At 55.1% G+C, this 16,476-nt stretch overlaps 7 protein-coding genes across 7 annotated transcripts; 4 read left to right on the forward strand and 3 right to left on the reverse strand.

Moving 5' to 3' along the window:
- Positions 1–761: 761 nt before the first annotated feature.
- G647_07009 (uncharacterized protein) lies at positions 762–2,568 on the reverse strand (the record flags this gene model as incomplete). Its single annotated transcript, XM_008731326.1, has 2 exons — positions 762–1,349; positions 1,396–2,568. 2 exons carry the CDS (start codon positions 2,566–2,568, stop codon positions 762–764), a joined length of 1,761 nt encoding a protein of 586 aa, XP_008729548.1.
- Positions 2,569–3,107: 539 nt separating this feature from the next.
- Positions 3,108–3,914, forward strand: G647_07010 (uncharacterized protein; the record flags this gene model as incomplete). Its single annotated transcript, XM_008731327.1, has 1 exon — positions 3,108–3,914. One exon carries the CDS (start codon positions 3,108–3,110, stop codon positions 3,912–3,914), a length of 807 nt encoding a protein of 268 aa, XP_008729549.1.
- Positions 3,915–4,182: 268 nt separating this feature from the next.
- On the reverse strand, positions 4,183–5,196 carry G647_07011 (26S proteasome regulatory subunit rpn11; the record flags this gene model as incomplete). The annotated part of the gene is made up of 1 exon (XM_008731328.1): positions 4,183–5,196. One exon carries the CDS (start codon positions 5,194–5,196, stop codon positions 4,183–4,185), a length of 1,014 nt encoding a protein of 337 aa, XP_008729550.1.
- A 727-nt stretch (positions 5,197–5,923) lies between these two features.
- Positions 5,924–8,127, forward strand: G647_07012 (histone deacetylase RPD3; the record flags this gene model as incomplete). The annotated part of the gene is made up of 2 exons (XM_008731329.1): positions 5,924–6,952; positions 7,003–8,127. The coding sequence occupies 2 exons, from the start codon at positions 5,924–5,926 to the stop codon at positions 8,125–8,127; spliced, it is 2,154 nt and encodes a 717-aa protein (XP_008729551.1).
- A 572-nt stretch (positions 8,128–8,699) lies between these two features.
- G647_07013 (uncharacterized protein) lies at positions 8,700–9,863 on the reverse strand (the record flags this gene model as incomplete). Its single annotated transcript, XM_008731330.1, has 1 exon — positions 8,700–9,863. One exon carries the CDS (start codon positions 9,861–9,863, stop codon positions 8,700–8,702), a length of 1,164 nt encoding a protein of 387 aa, XP_008729552.1.
- A 958-nt stretch (positions 9,864–10,821) lies between these two features.
- G647_07014 (uncharacterized protein) lies at positions 10,822–12,627 on the forward strand (the record flags this gene model as incomplete). The annotated part of the gene is made up of 1 exon (XM_008731331.1): positions 10,822–12,627. The coding sequence occupies one exon, from the start codon at positions 10,822–10,824 to the stop codon at positions 12,625–12,627; it is 1,806 nt and encodes a 601-aa protein (XP_008729553.1).
- A 1,586-nt stretch (positions 12,628–14,213) lies between these two features.
- G647_07015 (uncharacterized protein) lies at positions 14,214–16,269 on the forward strand (the record flags this gene model as incomplete). Its single annotated transcript, XM_008731332.1, has 2 exons — positions 14,214–15,713; positions 15,766–16,269. The coding sequence occupies 2 exons, from the start codon at positions 14,214–14,216 to the stop codon at positions 16,267–16,269; spliced, it is 2,004 nt and encodes a 667-aa protein (XP_008729554.1).
- Positions 16,270–16,476: the final 207 nt, after the last annotated feature.

Genomic DNA, 16,476 nt, shown 5'->3' on the forward strand with positions numbered 1-16,476 from the left:
CCCCACGAGATCCCCTAGCTAAACATTTCCGGCAGCCAGGTGCTAGCCTGTACTTTAAGCCCTTAAGCGTGCCAATGGTACGGGCTCCGGAGTCCTAACATGAGCCACCGGAACCCCCAATGTGCCTCCAGGCGTCGAAAGACGTTCAGTTAGATCTTGTAAGGACCACCGCAAGAAGCTTAGGCCCTCAGCCGCGTGCATGGCTAGTATCTTTTATTAGAAACTCTAAGGAGCTTGAATGCAATCCCCGGGCAATATGTGCCCCTGCATGAACTCTGCAGAAAAGTACAGATACAGTACTTAGTCGTTCAGTCTGACAGGGAGAGGATCTTCGGGTCTTCTCACAGTCAATGGGTCTGACAATGGTCTAACGGTCCGCGCATCTTCGATATCAAACACTTGCTACCTCATCTCCATCGTCATCACGCACAGAGCCACGCTGGCCGGCGCATGTTCTGCTTTGGGATATGGACGAGTTTCAGGAGACCGGGGGAAAACGATATGGCTTCTGGAAATCAGGAACCCCCGCGATCAGATTCGTGCCATGTCTATTTCCGACACCCAAAAATCCCAAACTGTACATGAAGGGAGATAGTGCTCTGATTAGGGCGGCCTCTCCAGTCTCTTGTCCCTGGGCAACTCGCTGGTCGCCTCGAATATCCACAATTGTTTGTACATAATTCTAGTAGGTCGTCTGCAGGGAGAAGCCAACGCCTGCAAAGAGACAACCTCCGAGTGAGAAACAAGGAATCAGGTCACCCTCACTTCTCTGCCTCTTTCTGGCCGCCGCCTAGCAGACCGGTGAACCAGCCTGTGGGCTTCATGCTCTTATACATCTCCTCCTGGTACTTCTTCTCTTCTGCCTCGCGGTCGGCCAAGAATTTGGCGCCCTCCTCTTGGATTTTCTTCTCCAGCTCCATGTACTGTTTCTGGCCTCTTTCTCGGATTTGATCCCACAGCATCTTGCCCTCCTCGCCACTGTCCAGTCCGTCTGGACTGCGGCTGGATATTCCCAGGACTGATGAGAGGGCGCCGAGGGTCTTCTTTGGCCGCTTTTTGCCCTTGTCCGCTTGTTCTGCTTCGAACTTGGCCCGTAGAAGCTTCTCCCGACGGGCGAACTCGGCAGGGATGTATGTGCCTTCGAACGACTTCAACACCTCACGCGTGTCCTCAAAACCCATTGTCGCCAGGTATTCGAGGAAGGGGATGAACTGGACCAGTGTTTGGTCCTTGGGGTCACCGGTCCACTTGGGTAGGATGATGGCATTCTCGGGTTGATGCTTGACGTGGTGGGGGTCGGTATCCATGATGATGACTTTCTTGAGGTCTCGGTTCAGGTAGGAGAGATCCTGCTTCGGTCAGCTACTGTCGTCTGCGCCACGAATGAACACTCACCTTGATGTAACCACCGTCCTTGTACAGAGTGGCTTCGCGGAACAAAGGCCATCGAATCATGGAGAAAGGGTCCAGCTTCCTGATCACCTGATCGACCACAGCGGACGGCTGACTTGTGAACAGCACGATCTCATAGTAAGCAGAGAGGTAGCGCAGGAAGTAATCGACGCCTGGACGCTTGGCTATCCGCCATCCCTTTTCGCGAGTCCACTCCGAATGCACCAACATGTCCTCCAAGCTCACGACCAGGACGAAGGGAAACCGGAAATTTGGATCCGGGTCTTCATCGGGCAGTAGCTTCGTGGTCACAGGATCCCGGTAATAGCTCATCATGTCTCCCAAGCGAGCGGTGACGCGGTTGTAGAAATGTGTGAACCCCCAGCCCGAAGGCGCATCTTGGTGCTTTTTCTCCTCTTCCTCATCGGCCCAGTTGCGGCCCATGTAGATGGAGCCACCGATGATCCCCAAGCCCAGTATGATGTACATGTACCTGAACGCCGCATTCTTTCTCCGGTCACTGGATGAAACATATTCTTCTCTTGGTATGTCACCACCGTCTCGACCGCGCGCCCCAGCCGGCAACTCTTCAGCAGGATCTTCAGTGATGTTAAGGCTGCTTGCGTGTGCAGCCGCCTGTCTCGACTGGGCGTTGCGTAATTCCGCATCCAAAGTGGAGGGAATGCCCTTTGTCAGATCAGGCAAAGGCTGCTGTGCCGGATCTGCTTCTCGTGGCTCGGATGTAAATGTAGGCTCCTGTCCGGTTGCATCTTTCTCGGCTTCCCGGGGACGACCCTCTCCTTGCCTCAACGACCGGCCGCTCGCTCTGGATACTGACTCGGAGACATCGTCAAGGTCTCGTGCAGGATCCTCGCCAAATGGAGTGGCATCTGGACGCGGTTCTGGCTTTCCTGACGCATCTGACGACGGGGATGTGCTGGGTGGTGAAGTAGATTCGGCGTTCGGAAAGGGGGTGGACTGAACAAAGGGAACTTTTCGTAGAGGTTCTTTTTGCGGCAGCGGCTGCTTCGTGCTCTCAGGGACCTGGTATCCTGCTTCTCTCGGACGATCTCCTTTGGCGTAGTATCGCAACTGGGTTTGCAGCTGTGCTTGCAGGATTGGAGAGCGGATGCCAGTGCGCCCCCTAAGAAGAGGTAAGGCTGCGCGTCTTAGCATCTCTCCATCCACTCGTGCTCGATGGGCAGTAGTGATGATGATGCGGTATGGTGAGGTCGAAGAGAATTAACCCTAGCTAAGGCGACAAACTTTCGACCTCGACTGGGGCTCGGATGCTGTTCATTGCACTTTCTCCGAATCGCTTGGCAGGAAGCGGAGTCGATTTCATCGCCTCCTCACTTCGTCTTCTCTCTTCTCTCTTCTTCTCTTCTTCTCTTCTTCTCTTCTTCATAAGAAAGTTGATATTCAACCCAGGAAAATTTGACTCGCCGTTCACAGACATACACCATATGTTCGAGGAGTTGTATTAGCTGGGCAGAACAAACCGCAAACGTCGTCCTCCTCAAGAGCGCACGAGAGGCCCGCCTATGATCTTTCAGTCGCCCCGTAAGGACGGTACACCTTTTGCCCACCCATCCATCACGATGAGTGTGTGAGCGCGCCAGTTTCAGAGTGATGAACTGTGCGCGCATCCGTCCTTCTTCTGCCCTGAGCCGTACAATCTACGCCTGCCCCGATATTGCCACAGAATAGCTCCGATGCCGTCGTGGAAGGATGGCCTCGTCAACGCCTTTCCGATACCTCAAGATCGTGGGAAGAGATATTCTTCGAGGAGGGACAAGCAGAACGGAAGCACCTTGACTGAGGCTGCGTCGCTCGTGAAAACTGTGGGGACCCTGACGCTTGAGGGTGGTCCGTTCCCTTTCTTCGACCTTCCTGCAGAGATCCGTAATAGGATCTACCACCTGATACTGTTCAGCAAGCCAGGCTATCGCCTCGTCGACGGTCGGCTGAGACCATGCCGAACCGCTATAATGGCTGCAAACAAGCGCACCCACCAGGAATCGGCTTACGTGCTCTACAGTACGACGAGCTTCCGTATCTTTCCCCTCCAGGATTTTACGCCTGCCCCCGTTATTCAAGAGTTGCGACCCATGTATCGCGCCATGGTGACGAAGATGGAGGTGACGCTGGGATCAAGCTGGACCAGTCCACCAAAGTCGTGGCGCGTGAGCAAATTGCTGGCAAAGCGCCTGTCCAAGCTTTCCGCCGTGCAGACGCTCAAGGTCTTCGTCGAGCTGGACCCGAGTCTGCCCATGTTCGAGAAGTACCGGGTGTCTCTGGATTTTTACACGGATTTCTGCGGCGACCTCCTTCGCGATGTGCTGCTTTGCGTGCCGCAAGTGACGCACATCGAGATGGACGGGAATCCGGGAGTCGAGGCGACCGGCCCATTGGTGACCCGGCTGCTCAAGGAAGCAGAATCAAAGGGCAAAACATGTACAATAGCCCCGACAAAGGCACTTGCCACCCCAGCGGGAGTGAAGCGGACGTTCTTCCAGTAGTATCAATTTTAATCTGCACACACGATCAGCGGCAGCTTTTGTCATTCAAGGCCTCTCCTACGCGTACAATCGCCGTCATGGCAGGTCAGTATTTCGAAGTGACTGTGCTAGGTAGACAGCTTTTCCTTCTAATGAAGCCAAAGCCGTACATGGTGGTTCTCATTCCGAGGATAGAATTACAAGCCTGCGCCCACCGATGCCGTACCGTGCCCTTCCCCGCCTACAATTCCCGGTGCAAATACCGCCGTTAGCTGTTCCGAGTGCAGTATTACAGCTCCTCGTCAACTTCCATGTCCTCGTTTTCGCCATGCGCGTGGGTTCCATTGCCGTTCGCATGCACCGGCCTCTTAGCCACGCTTGCCTCCTTGTCGATCATCTGCCGACTAACAGCCACGATGTTGTCCTCGATCAACCTCTGGCCGACATCCTCGATGTGTTTTTTCGGATCCACCTTGCCCACGTATCTCGTCTTCAACTGCTCGGGCGTCAGCTCATTTTCTTCCCGTACCCGTCGTTCGTAGCCCTCTGCAAGATGCACCAATTGTTTCAAGCCCTCTTCGTTCCTCTTGCGCTCGTTGCTGAATGACGTGGGAAGTTCCAGCCCTTCGGTCCAGACTTCCTTGTGTAGATTCATGAGCATGTTTTCCTCTAGCCCTGTCTTGCGGTATTGAATGCCAATCGAGTAGTAGTGTCTGTTTAGGCCGTGGATGAGTGCTTGGATCGAGGGTTTGTTCAAGTGGCCCAAATTGGAGGTTGTCTGTCGCGGTTCTTGACCCATCATGATGGCCTGCGGGTTGATAAGGCGGAAGGCATCGATCACGACCTTCCCCTTGACGGACTGAATGGGGTCAACCACGACGGCCACGGCGCGAGGTGTCAGTTGTTCGAAGGACTGCTGTGTGTTGATATCCACGCTTGAGAGCCAACATCCAAACCCTGGATGCGAGTGGTACCATCCCACCACCGTCTCAAGCCGACCTGTTTGGCGCAACATATCCATCATCTTCGTCTGAAACACCGGGTCGACGGATTCGACACTGACGGACGTCCCTGATTGAGGCATAGCGAACACGTCGACAACGCGGACCGTGAAGTCGTCTACAAACTCGCCCAGCATCAGGCCCATGACTTCCATGGGCACACCGGCCCGTCCGTGGCGGAGCATCTTTAACAGAGCGAGGGAGGAGATGTAGACGGTTTCGGAGTTGTCAACGAGGTTGGTGTCGCCGCCGCTCTGCTGGCCGATCTGGGCGGCGGCGAGCATGCGGTTGAAGCGGTCCATCGTGATGGGAGCGGAGGTGAGGGTGAGAGTGAGGGTGAAGGTGACGGCAAGGGAGGACGAGGAGGACAAGGAAGGTGGTGATGGGTGTTGTAGAAATCCGAGATTGATAATTCAGGTCGAGGCGAGTCTGCGGCGGGATTCAATCTGGTAGATCTGGAATGCAGGTAAGTTCCCAGCGCCAGATTCTGCAGAGTAGACCTGTGGTACTTCAAGTGTGTAAGCCCTCCCGGTCAGTCCGCGAATCGACCACGTATTTAATGAAGGACGAGTACCTTTAAAAAGTCAACAGCTGGTGCAGATGCAGGCCAGGCACGCATCCAACTTGCGTCCACATCTCCAAGACCCACAACCACGATGGAAGCGGCTAGCGGCGATGGAGCTGCTCGTCACTGGCTGCTCCACAGGTTCAAGTGATGAAGCGTTGGAGACGAGAAATAGAAGGGCCAAGAGCATCTTCCAGGACATTCAAGCTGCGATTCACGTCGCGACTCGGTTCACCTGCTCACACTGTCATCTGTGCGAGTTCGTACACTCCAGCAGGACAACGCAGTCACTGACCTGAGAAGGAGCGTGTCATTGTCTGCGCACATCCATGAGAATTCCCTCTGGCCATCCCTCACCACTGAGTGACTAAAAGAAATCCCCCCTGCGCATCATCTCCGTCTTCCTCCCCTCCGTCAGCGTCGTCCTTACTATTGACTCACGCCTCGACGGCGCTTCGGCCAGCATGGCGTTCGCCCCAGTCGATGCTCCAAACCACAAGCGCGAGGACAAGAAGAGAGTCGCCTATTTCTACGACTCGGACGTCGGCAACTACGCATATGTCTCGGGCCATCCGATGAAGCCTCACCGCATACGGCTTGCTCATTCTCTGGTCATGAACTATGGCCTCTACAAGAAGATGGAAATCTACCGCGCGAAGCCTGCCTCCAAGTACGAGATGACCCAATTTCACACCGACGAATACATCGATTTCCTTGCAAAAGTCACGCCGGATAACATGGACTCTTACCAGAAAGAGCAGCAAAAGTACAACGTCGGCGATGATTGTCCTGTCTTTGATGGCCTCTTCGAATTCTGCGGAATCAGTGCGGGTGGTTCGATGGAAGGTGCCGCCAGGTTGAACCGCCAAAAGGCAGATATAGCCATCAACTGGGCTGGTGGTCTGCATCACGCAAAGAAATCAGAAGCTTCTGGGTTTTGTTACGTCAACGACATTGTCCTCGGCATCATCGAGCTTCTGAGGTTTCACAAGAGAGTGCTCTACATCGACATCGATGTCCACCACGGCGATGGCGTGGAAGAGGCTTTCTACACTACAGACAGAGTAATGACTGTCTCTTTCCACAAATATGGCGAATATTTCCCCGGCACCGGCGAGCTCAGGGATATTGGAGTTGGGTTGGGCAAACACTATGCCGTCAACTTCCCGCTCCGAGACGGAATCGACGATACTTCGTACAAAGGCATCTTTGAGCCTGTTATTCGGGCCACTATGGAGTACTACCAGCCATCAGCTGTCGTGTTGCAATGCGGCGGTGATTCTCTCTCGGGTGACCGACTGGGGTGCTTCAATCTTAGCATGAAGGGTCATGCAAACTGCGTTCAATTTGTCAAGTCATTCAACCTCCCCACCCTCATTCTTGGAGGAGGGGGCTACACGATGCGGAACGTCGCGAGAACTTGGGCATTTGAGACTGGCTGCCTTGTGGGGGAGCAAATGACAGCCAACCTTCCATACAACGACTACTACGAGGTAAGTCAGGGTCACACGTGGCCCTTCCAACTCTGCTAACTTCCCCTCAGTACTACGCCCCGGACTATGAACTTGACGTACGGCCATCCAACATGGACAACGCCAACTCGAGAGAATACTTGGACAAAATCCTCACTCAAGTCCTTGAAAACATGAAGCGAACCGCTCATGCTCCGTCGGTCCAAATGACCGATGTGCCGAGGGACTCGCTCGGCATGAATGACGATGACGAAGCTGCTCTGGATGATCTCGACGAAGATGAGAATAGTGACAAGCGCCGCACTCAGCGCAGAGCAGACAAATACGTCCAAAAGAACGGCGAGCTATCAGATAGCGAAGACGAAGAAATGGAGATAGACGGGAATGGTCGCCCGTCAGGCAGCCGAAAACGACGTGTTATGCAAAACTACCGCCACATCATGGATGTGGGCGGCAACGATTCGGGTATCGAGACGGGAAGTGGCATGGGCACACCGCAACAGGCATCAAGCCTCCCCGATGAGGCAGCAGACGAGATGAATGTGGATGATGATCTAGAAAGGATCGGACAACCAACTCCAAGCCCCCAAAACGGCGAAAACGTCAACGGCGCAGCGCCGGCTTCTGGCCCTCAGTCACCAATTCACGACACGCCAGCAGTTGATGATGGGGATGTCGAGATGGGGGATGCCGATGCACCCAATGGCCATATCCTCGCCGCTACGGCAGCCCAACACGAGCTGCCACATTCGATGGAGGAAGCGACAAGCACAGTACAGCAGCAACGTACCCCTCCCGATTCACCACCGACTCCGGGAGAAGAAGCGCCTTCGCCGGTCGCAGCTAACGCCACAGTTGCGGAAACCACAACCCACTTAGCCGAAGATGAAAGCGCCATTGCTGTGCCGGCGCCGCATCTTCCTCCAGCAACCACTGAACCTGAAGCTACCGGCGCAACGGCCGAAGAAGCAGCCATCAAACAGGAAGTAATTGGAGACGATGAAGCCGCCAAAGCCCGAGAAGAAGGACGTATGGAGCGAGAACTGGCGAATGCCGAGGGCGAGGCTAAAACGGAGGCCGTGGCGAAGGTTGAGGCTGCCGAGGGGGATGCTGAGGCCACTATTGTCGAACGACCAGCGCAAGGCGACGGAGAACCAGAGGCAGGGAGCGGGCCAGAGGCAAAGCAAGGATCGTAGTGTGGTTCGGCGGGCTTTGCTCCGTCCATGCGCGATTACAACAAGAAATTTGCTGGGACTTTTCGTCCTTGAGTTGCTGCTGATGCTTCTGGAGGTGAATATTAAGTGGCGGGCTACAGGTTGGAGTAGTGCGAGGCTCTGTACGGCTAACGAAACGGCGTTGCCTCGGTGGCGAGCGCTCCTTTGCTGGGCAAAAGTACTGGGACGGGGCGTTGACCAGGCCAGTCATGGGCCGCACTGGCTACCATGGACATACGGGCATGCTGGAGAACCGGTGGTCCTTGAAGTATCAACTGACGCACATCCTGCCATTTGGCTCATCTTCGGTTCCGGCTTCGTTGAACGAGCTGAGCCTTGCCACTATTCTGTCTACCCATTCAACGAGGGCGCTTGAATTTGGGACGAAAACGTATCGGACCAGAATGTGGTAGCGTTTACTCGCTCTGATTAAAGCTCTCGAGGGAACTAGAGGAGACGGTTCATCGTTCTTCCACCGAGATGATGGTCAGCTGCGTTCCGAGTGAAAGGTGGATGTTTGATCGCGAAATTCGCTTGCGCTAGTCTCTCAGAATTTACTGCCCGGCGACCCTGACCACGACCTTGCCACAACCCTTCCGGCCCCTCGCCTCGGTAATCTGCATCGCCAACCGTCCGCCTGCGAGAGGGAATGCCTTCTCTCCGTGGACATAGCCGGCCAATTTCCCCTCTCTGGTCCAACGTCCGAGAGTGTCCAGTTCCTCGCCCGAAGGTTTGACGATGAAGAACCCAGCATCCACGCCCGCACTTGCACAATTCTTTGTCATTTGCGCGGATGTGACCTCGCCGTAGACTTTCAGAGGAGCGACAAGCGTGATGACTCTCCCGCCGGGACGGACGATGGAGGAGAGCGGCGGCGTTGCTGTCAGGAGCAAGGAGGAGAGTGTTTCGCCGCCGATGCAGTCTACGACGAGGTCAACGGGCGGAAGATTCAGGACGTGGAAGGAGGAGGCCACGGATGTGTAGCCCGGGGACGTATAGTCCAGCAGTGTATCTGTCGATGGGTCGAGAAGCGAGGCGAGGAGCCAGGCGGAGGATGTGGCGCTTGCCGTGGCGATCACGGTCATGTTGGCTGCCTTTGCGAGTTGGAGCGTCGGTAGGCCGACACTGCCTGCTGCGCCGAGAACGAGGACTCTCTTCGCGGGCGTGGCTGTCGATGTTGTCGGGAGGGGAAGACCTCCCTGTGTGAAGAGAGCTTGATACCCAGTGAGCCCTGACAAGGGGAGCGTCGCAAGTCGTTCCTCCCATTCCTCGTCGGAGATATCGTGGGGATCAGCCCTCTGTGGCACCAGACTGAGTTCGGTTTCACGGGCGAGGGTATACTCTGCGGCAGCGCCGTCGCGGCCAAAGTCCAGGAGCGCCCAGATCTGATCGCCGCACGAGAATTTCGGCTCTGCGGCCAATTTGGAGCATGGAAACACTTTGTCGATGAGACCGACGACGTCGTGTCCAGGGATTGCTCCGCTGTGGGGTTGGAAGCGTGATGGGTCGAGGATTTCGTGCCACGTGAGTTCGCCTCGTGTCAGAGCAGTGACGAGCACGCGGATCAGGTACATGTGTTCTGAGGCAGATGATGGGAAGTCAGGTCCTGGGTAACCCGCTGCCGTGTATTGTAGATCAGAGGGCGATGCTGGTTTGTCTGGGAAGCTGAACGGAGGGGCTTGTCCTGAAGGGACACCAGGCAGATGGAGGGCACGCATGGCGAGACGCTATTGCACATGGACAGAAGTTGACCTCGTCGAGATATGATTCCCTCCTGTGAAATACATGATTACTCGTACTTGGCTTTATATCGACCTCGCTCGTATTCGGTGTCGGCATTCGATGCAGCGGTAGCCATCCGATTGGCGCTGGACCAGCTTGTGCCTTGACTTTATTATTCACTCACTGGCTTCTGAACCTGGAGACATGCCATTTAGGGAACCACGTCTGTTCCTCACTGGGTTCATGGTGCACGCGTACGAGGTACTGCCGCGTAGTGAAGTTGGCCTCAAGCGCGGGCGACGTCGACGGGAGGAGGGGAGGCACTCGACGCCGAGGACCACGTGTCAGGGGTGCTGCCCAGCGTGCCCAGGCAGGCCACGGCAGGCCCAGTTCAGGCGTGGCCCAGCCTGGTGCTTGCAAGACTTGTTTTCGGTGCCATGGACCAATAGCTGGAGGCTGTGGCGGAGGTTAAACCGGTTGCAGCAGAAGTACGGAGCACATGAGATCAGCCACGAATTACATACTTTTGTTAATTATGGCGCAGCACAGCGATTGCAGCATCGCGGCCCCAATCAGATGCCACCGTGCGCCGCGCACGCAATGATTGATCGTGTCGCCAACCTTCGACGCCGCCCGACCTTGCTCTCACCAGCTGCGTATCTTTGCTTCTGAACCCTTGTCTTCTTGTGGATTGTATTCCTGTTTGTATTGATTTAGCAACGTCGCTTCCACCCCATCCGCGGCACGGTCTCCCGGACGACTTGATCACGATCGCCTGCAGCTGGTACTGCGTTATCGTCAAGAGATTGCATCCGTGCCAGCTGTTTGGGGCGGCCACAGCGACCTGCCAACTGAAAACCAGCCGAGTCCCTCTCTCTTCCTCAGATTCTTCCTCTGACGAGCCCCAAGTTCCTCCTCCTTCCCGGGTCTCGAGGCGTCCGTCAAGGCGACAGGATGCCTCTATCCGACTACTTCACCAGTCCGACCTCGATTCACAATCGTCAAGTTCTCAGTAATCTGGTTCGGCGGGATCAGATACCCTTCGCCGACAATGTTGTCGAGCTGTTCAAGAAGCCGCCTCCACACTCCGGGCACCCCAGCTTCGGCAACCTGACCCTCCTGGTGTTTGAAGCGGTGCTAGAGGTGGTGTGTGTCAGCTTGCCGGGGTACATCGTGGCGAGACAGGGCATGTTTGATGCTGAGGCTCAGAAAATGATGGCCAATCTCAACGTCATGCTGTTCACACCATGCCTGATCTTTACCAAGTTGGCTTCGCAACTCACGGCGGAGAAGCTGGCTGATCTGGCCATCATCCCGGCCATCTTCGTGGTCCAGACGTTGGTTTCATACGCGTGCGCGTGGGCGATTGGGAAGGTCATGAAGTTCAAAAAGAGACAAGCAAATTTTCTGATCGCCATGGGTGTCTTCGGCAACTCGAACTCCCTCCCTATCTCGCTCGTTCTATCTTTATCCAAGACACTCAAAGGGCTGCATTGGGACAAGGTACCAAACGACAATGATGAGGAGGTCGGAGCCCGAGGCATACTCTATCTCCTGATCTTTCAGCAGCTGGGCCAATTGCTCCGCTGGAGTTGGGGCTACAACGTCCTACTAGCCCCACCCGACCAGTATACGGAAGCGGAGGGAGGCACGAAGAAAGAAGACCGGGTTGAGCGGGGCCGTGCTGGTTATCGAGACGACGAGGAAGATGATGAACCCCGCCGGTTGTTGAGTCCGAGCTATGATGGCGGTCGTGATAGCAGCGAGGACTTCGAGCCGTATGAGGACGAGGACGATGACCAGACCCGGATAGGAACTGAGTCTCCCACCACCTCAAAATCCGATGGTCTCAAAACTCCGCGCACGCCGCACAACCGGTCCTCAAGGAGTTCACCCCACCGACCACTAAACGGGTCCGCCAACGGTGCTCCTGAATTGCTCGCCAGCCCTGCAAATGGAATGGTGGCTCCTCGCCACCACGTGGACTACCCGGCGTGGCTGCAGTACCCGGACAACAAGAAATATGACGAGGACTGCGGTGGCATTAAAGGCTACATCAACCAAGGGCGAAATATCATCCGCTACTTTCTCTTGAAAACCGGCCATGTGATTCGGACGAAGTCAAGAAGGGCGTTTGAGTGCTTACCGAAGCCCGTACAGAAAGCCCTTTCATATATTGCGAGGAAAATTGGAGGCTTTCTGGCTGGAGTCTGGGAATTCATGAACCCACCCCTCTGGGCTATGCTGGCCGCCATCATCGTGGCGTCCGTACCTACACTGCAACATCTTTTCTTCGACAAAGGGACTTTTCTGGCTAATTCGGCGACTCGCGCTGTGCAGCAGAGCGGAGGTGTCGCGGTGCCACTTATCCTGGTGGTGCTGGGAGGCAATCTCGCTCGGAACACGATCCCCAAGAACCAGCCAGGAGACATCACTGATCCCACGGAAGAGAAGAGATTACTCTATGCTTCTCTGGTGGCTCGGATGGTTTTCCCGACCATCATCATGGCACCTTTCTTAGCATTGGTCGCCAAGTATGTCCCAGTCAGCATAGTGGACGACAAGATTTTTATTGTGGTGGCGTTTCTGCTCACAGGAGCGCCGTCCGCGCTCCAGCTGAGTGCGATCACGCAGACCAACAACGTCTATCCCACCGTCATGTCCAATATTCTATTCCAGAGCTACGTCGTCTGGATCCTACCGTCGACACTGGTATTGGTGCTCCTGGCGCTTGAGACTGTGGAATGGGCAACAGCTTGAAACATGGAATGTGTTAGGAATTGGACATGGAGGCAGTTTTGCCAATTCAGATTCGTTATGTTGGGCATCAAGGCGCGGCGTCCATGGCGTATCAGCACCTGGATGGGCGGTTTCGCAAGCAAGCCTATTAGGATGCTCAAATGTACTGATACTGATTGCTTTGCAGCTCATGAACGTGCACAAGCACAAAGGGGTCTCAGATAACAGACGTTAATCCTTACCTCAATGTAACATGACTTCATAATGTGCTATAATCATAAAGACGTTTTGTGCAGCGTCGGCCAAATCGCAATGGCTGAATACCAGTGTCTGTGCCATACAGATAAGTCGGTGGTCATGAGTGGGTGTCGTCGACATCGCTGGACGCGTCAGAGAAGCCTCACACGTACCCCCATCTGCAAGGTGACGTACAACACACGTAACCGGGAAGCTGGCCGCACCGATGCCTGGGAACAACAGCCACTGCAAGCCTGGGACAGCCCCTAAGCTGGGTCTGGTTAAGGCTGGTTTGCCCGGGACAGCAAAGTCGAAATGCCATACTGACCCTCCCCGGTCGGGAGCCCTCTGAACTCAATCGAAGTTCGTTCGGCACCGAAGGTCATATCAGACTGTCCTGGGTAGGTCAGGTAGTTACCGCACAATGCGCCCAAGTCTTTCACCGGTAATTTCCTGGGGATAATGACGATTTCATGTCGGTCGTTGCTGGGATCATCATCCAGCCCAAAGCCTAGCATTACCTCTACGGAGTAGCTGCTGCTGGACCCGCGGCACAACTGCACCTCAAGCCCTTAGTCACTTCTGCTTCACATTCTTGGTTGAGGAACTGTTGACTCGGTCTCTCCCTCTCTCCCGCTCGAACACGGTACAACTGCAAAGCCAGCCAGTTGCTACTCGTACGCCTCGCTGGCTAGTGAATCTCCTACACCTATTTTGCTCAAGTCCGCTTTCTACCCTCAGGATCTGGAGGACGGTGGAAACCGATCGACACTCCCCATATCCAGAACCGGCTTGGCTCCATTTCTATCTTACAGACATCTGTGGTGTTTGTGCCTGACATCCTCCATCATCGGCTCGCCCCTCCAAGATCCTCTCTTGGTCAAACAATTCAGTCTACAAATCCACAAATACCCAATCCTCGTAGGACGTTCCCGCTGCGCACATCGTCAAGGCTCCAATCTCTTGGGCTTGGGCCGATTGCGAGCTGAGCCGCCTCTACAAACGCCTTTCACCTTCGAGCCACGAATCCAATTCCTCGCACCTTCCATCCCTTCTTCCCTCCCGATTTGAGGCCCTTCCGGCAGGCGAAACAGCGTCTGCTTGCTCAGCAGATCCTTGACGATTTTGCTCCGGTCGGATGAGCCGCAGGACACCGAACAGCTTCGAACGAATTAATTCAGTCCACCCATTTCGACTACCCCACCACCTGCCGCGTATCACTTCTTCCATCTCTGCCCGACGGCATTGCACCGCTGCATCCACCTCAATATCTCCCAGCAGGCATAGCAGTCGCATGATAGTCTAAAGACGCGCAGCCGTGTGCGCAGCCACATCACATCCACCCGAGAACGGAACTGCTCTTAGTCACCATGGACGACGCATCACTGCAGCCGTCCTCCCCTGAGATCTCAAGATCGCCCGAGCAGTTGGACACAGACTCGACTTCACCAACACCTCAGTCGCCGACAAGACCTCCGTCACTGAGTTCGCAGAGCGCAGGCATGGCGACTTCGATGAGCCCCTCCTCCGCCCCGCTGGGCCCGACCAACGCGGCCAGAAGACCCGGCCCACCACCTACCCGTGCGAGCGGGCTAAACTCCGATATACAAGCAAAAATGAAGGCTTTCTCGTTGTCTCGGCAAGGTGCTCCAAAGGCACCGACAGGGGCCTTTACTGGCCAACAACCAGGTGGAGGGTTTGCTGGCGGCGCTCTGGCTGGAGGTCCTCCGTCCTCGCCCAATTCTGCCGCTGCCAATCTAAGATTACCTCCCGGCATGCAGCGTCCGAACGCGCCCAGTTTCGGTGCGTCGCCGTCACCTGTTGCCGGCAGTCCCAGAATGATGAGCCCCCGGCCCGGTGCTCCCATGGGCGGACTGGCGGCAAAACGAGGGCTAAAACCTGGAGGTATGAAGCTGTCGGACGCTCATAAACCCGCCCCTGCTGGCCAGGAGGAGGACAACAACCAGACTGGCTCACAGTTCAACAAATACTCCAACATCATCGACACGAAGAAAGGCACCCTCAACTTCCAAAACAAAGCGGTCATCCACGGAAGTGGTATTGATTTTGCTGGTGGCAGTACGTTTTCGATATCGCTGGATGAAGTTGACACTCTTGCAGAGTTGGGCAAGGGCAATTATGGCACAGTTTTCAAGGTCAGGCATGCCCGACCGAAGATGAGGCGACCGGGTCTAGGGCTTCGAGGGAACATGATACGGCAATCTTCGACCTCGCTCGGTAAGGATGACGAGGACACAGACTCGCAGGTCGACACTAAAGGCACGAGCGGTCTTGTCATGGCTATGAAAGAAATCCGGCTTGAGCTGGAAGACTCGAAGTTCGCCGCCATCATCATGGAGCTGGACATCCTCCACCGTTGCGTATCACCGTTCATCATCGATTTCTACGGCGCATTTTTCCAAGAAGGTTCAGTATACATTTGTATTGAATACATGGATGGTGGTTCCATCGACAAGCTGTACGGCGACGGGGTTCCTGAAGGCGTACTCAAAAAGATCACATTGTCTACGGTCATGGGTCTCAAATGCTTGAAAGACGATCACAACATCATTCACCGCGATGTGAAACCGACCAACATCCTCGTCAACACCCGTGGACAGGTCAAGATCTGCGATTTTGGTGTCAGTGGAAACCTTGTGGCTTCGATAGCCAAGACCAATATCGGCTGCCAGAGTTACATGGCTCCAGAACGAATTTCGGGGGGAGGCGTGGCTCAAGTGGGAGCTGGTGGCGGCACATACAGCGTGCAGTCCGATATCTGGTCACTCGGTCTCACCATCATCGAAATGGCACTTGGCAGGTATCCCTATCCGCCGGAGACCTACGACAATATATTCAGTCAGCTGAGTGTATGCTCTTCCTCATCGCCGCTTTTCGTATCAACGCTGACTTAGATGCCAGGCCATTGTAGATGGTGACCCACCTGATCTACCCGCTGACCAGTTCTCCGAGGCTGCCATTGACTTCGTTCGAGGTTGTCTCAACAAGATTCCTAGGCTCAGGCCGAATTATGCAATGCTTCTTCGACATGCTTGGCTGGCACCGTTGTTGAAGCCACCCACGATAACAGAAGACGAGGAAGGTGAACAAGCAGCAGAGGCAGGTGTTTCGTCAGTATTTGCGAACGGCTCGACACCAGATACAGCCGACCGGGAGGTGGCAGACTGGGTCAAAGGAGCCCTTGAGAAGAAAGCCGCCGGCAAACTGGCGTCCCACAAGAAGCCCGCCCTCCACGAAGCTCCGCTGGATGCTGTCCCAGGGAGTCCTCTTCTCACCCATGATGAGGCGGGCCCGCTTGGCGGAGACCCGAACGTCGCTGATATCAAGGCAAATGTTGGTGTCAGGCTGGATTCGCCGGACTTGCTAGCAGCAAAAGTGCAGGGTGTAGACTTCGCTTCTTCATGACACGGCGTCTGTATTGCACGAAAAGAAGACCAGATGTGAGGTTTCATGACACAGGCTCAGGCGGAAGATATTGATTGTAACGCTAACGAGGGTACAAAGAAACGGCATCGCTTTTGGTAGAGATAAAATTCCGGGGACATGGGATCGAAGACCAATTCTACAACCATCCTTGACAATAATTCCAAATCCTTTCCAATGGTAGTCAGT

The sequence above is a fragment of the Cladophialophora carrionii genome, assembly GCF_000365165.1.
Source record: "Cladophialophora carrionii CBS 160.54 unplaced genomic scaffold supercont1.6, whole genome shotgun sequence".
Classification (NCBI taxonomy): domain Eukaryota; kingdom Fungi; phylum Ascomycota; class Eurotiomycetes; order Chaetothyriales; family Herpotrichiellaceae; genus Cladophialophora; species Cladophialophora carrionii.